This window comes from Zonotrichia albicollis, unplaced genomic scaffold, assembly GCF_047830755.1.
Source record: "Zonotrichia albicollis isolate bZonAlb1 unplaced genomic scaffold, bZonAlb1.hap1 Scaffold_257, whole genome shotgun sequence".
Classification (NCBI taxonomy): domain Eukaryota; kingdom Metazoa; phylum Chordata; class Aves; order Passeriformes; family Passerellidae; genus Zonotrichia; species Zonotrichia albicollis.
The window spans coordinates 354,530-357,306 of NW_027428429.1; the positions used below are offsets into that span (position 1 = coordinate 354,530).

A 2,777-nucleotide genomic window follows, 5' to 3' on the forward strand; every position below is an offset into this window, starting at 1 on the left:
CTCTGACAGTAGGTGTGCAGATGCTGACAGGGCCTTCTGTATTAACAAGATCTCAGAGTGGAACAGGAGAAAAGATCCCTGTCCTCCCCCAACATCTGCACAGCAAGGCTGAATCATAAAAACCCTGAAGTCTGTAGTTGCCCTGAACCTGATGTCCCACACAGCCAGCACCAGCCAGGGCTCCACACTTAGAACTGAAGGAAAATCTGCTAAAAAATTAAAGTGCGTCAGAGGGTAACAAGAAAAGGGTCCCTGAGAAAAGGTTTTGATTTTGCTGGAAGAAGTTTCTCCTAACCTGTCACTGACTTTTCTCCATGAACAGGTCTCCATGTGCAGCCCCAGCAAATGTCCAACAGCAGCTCCATCAGGCACTTCCTCCTGCTGGCACTGGCAGACACGCGGCAGCTGCAGCTCCTGCACTTCTGCCTCTTGCTGGGCATCTCCCTGGCTGCCCTCCTGGCCAACAGTCTCATCATCAGCGCTGTAGCCTGCGGCCACCACCTGCACACGCCCATGTTCTTCTTCCTGCTCAACCTGGCCCTCACTGACTTGGGCATGATCTGCACCACTGTCCCCAAAGCCATGCACAATTCGCTCTGGGACACCAGGAACATCTCCTACTCAGGGTGTGCTGCTCAGCTCTTTTTCTTTATGTTCTTCATCTCAGCAGAGCTTTCCGTCCTGACAGTCATGTGCTACGACCGCTATGTGTCCATCTGCAAACCCCTGCACTACAGGATCCTCCTGGGCAGCAGAGCTTGTGCCCACATGGCAGCAGCTGCCTGGGCCAGTGCCTTTCTCAATGCTCTGCTGCACACAGCAAATACATTTTCCCTGCCCCTGTGCCATGGCAATGCCCTGGGCCAGTTCTTCTGTGAAATCCCACAGATCCTGAAGTTCTCCTGCTCCAAATCCTACTTCAGGGAATTTGGGCTTCTTGTAGTTAGTACCTGTTTAGCATTTGGTTGTTTTGTATTCATTTTTTTCTCCTATGTGCAGATCTTCAGCGCCGTGCTGAGGATCCCCTCTGAGCAGGGACGGCACAAAGCCTTTTCCACCTGCCTCCCTCACCTGGCCGTGGTCTCTCTGTTCCTCAGCACTATCATATTTGCTCATCTGAAGCCCCCCTCCATGGCCTCCCCATCCCTGGATCTGGCCCTGTCAGTTCTGTACTCGGTGGTGCCTCCAGCCCTGAACCCCCTCATCTACAGCCTGAGGAACCCAGAGCTCAAGGCTGCAGTGTGGAGTCTGATGACTGGAGGGTTTCAGAAGTATTAAACTGCTTGCCAAATTCTGAAAATCACTTGTAATAAAAGTCATCTTTGATATTTCTTGTTGGATTGATTAGGAGCTTTTTCCCTTTTGTTTTAGCTTTTTCATATTGTTCACCAAGAAATGCCATTCTGGGTGCCATTTCTCATTTTGTTTCTCTCTACACTCTCTGTGACCACAAACTCTTTCAATGAGGGGCTGTGCTCCTGCTGGTATTAAAGGAACTAAGGATGTCCCAGCAAAGTTTTCTGCAGAGATGCCCTTTTGTTGCCTTCTCTGGAGCTGCAGCAGCAATGTCTGTGTGCAGAGCTGGAGGCAGATCAGTGCTGGCACAGCAGTTGTTCCCAGCAGCAGCCGCAGCTCTTGGTGTTGCCAGTGCTGCTGCCATGGCCCTGCCCCGCTGCCCTGGTGGCCCTGGTGTTGCTGCAGGGCCTGAGTGCTCTCGGGGCCAGGCACAGCCCTGGGGGTGGCAGTGCCGGGGCTGCAGCAGGGACAGGCCATGGGCACTGCTGGGGCAGCGCTGACGCCTCAGCCCAGGCCCTGGGGGCTCCAGGCTCCTTGCCCAGGCTCTCTCAAGAACACACCCAGGCCAATGCTCAGCACAGAAAACCCCCGTGAGCAGCCCCAGGCTGGCCGTGGGCAGGCTGGGGGCAAACAGGATGGCTGGGGCTCATCAAGGGCCCTGGGGCAGACAGGAAGGAGCAGCAGAGCAGGGGCTGATCCATCCCCAGTGCACTGCACAGCCCAGGGCAGCGTCCCAGAGCGTCCTCATGGAGCTACCAACAACATCCCCCCTCTGCAGCCCTGGCCTCTCCCCCAGCTCACACAGGTGTCCCATCCTTGCAGGCACGGACACGGCAGCACTGGCTCAGGAGCCCCTGTTTGCATTGCACAGAGCAGTTGGGAGAACCCCCATACTGTTGGTGTGGGGACATGAACCTGAGGGAGCACAAATGCCATCAGCCCCTGGGGCAGCAAGGGCTGGGGGACAGCAGGGAAAGCACTCAGCTTTGTCCTGGCCTCTGCACTCAGCCAGAAAGTTTGTTCCCATCAGCTGGGAGTTTCCTGTCCCACTGCAGATGCTGTTGCTCAGGGCCAGGGCTGACTGGCAGCCACCCCCAAACTGCCCTAAGCATTTCCCTTGCTTCACCTTTGCTTTCTTTACTCTTTCCTTGTACACATTTCTTCCTATTGCCCATTCCAGGGCTTCAAGAACTAGATACAGCACTTGAGGTGCTGCCCAACCAGTGCTGAGCACAGGAGAAGAATCACTGCCCTGGTCCTGCTGGCCACACCATTCCTGATCCATAGGAGTGCCATGGCTTGGATGAGGGAAATGGTGGGGAGAGGGTGGGGACAGTGTTATTGTCAGCCATTAAGGGTCTTTACTTTCATATCTGTTGTGACTGCATTAGAAGGGTCTGGGGATCAATATCAATTGGACATTGCTGATATCAATCTATAAACAGGAAAAGTAACCAGGACAAATTTATTCTCTCTGCATT

General features: G+C 54.2%; 1 protein-coding gene across 1 annotated transcript; it reads left to right on the forward strand.

The window, feature by feature from the left end:
• Positions 1–345: 345 nt before the first annotated feature.
• Positions 346–1,278, forward strand: LOC141727915 (olfactory receptor 14I1-like). The gene has a single exon (XM_074534199.1). It carries the CDS (start codon positions 346–348, stop codon positions 1,276–1,278), a length of 933 nt encoding a protein of 310 aa, XP_074390300.1.
• The last annotated feature ends 1,499 nt before the right edge of the window (positions 1,279–2,777 follow it).

What these genes read in the sequence shown, in the direction of transcription:
- LOC141727915 (XM_074534199.1), top strand. Translation starts at nt 346, where the DNA reads ATGTCCAACAGCAGCTCCATCAGGCACTTCCTCCTGCTGGCACTGGCA.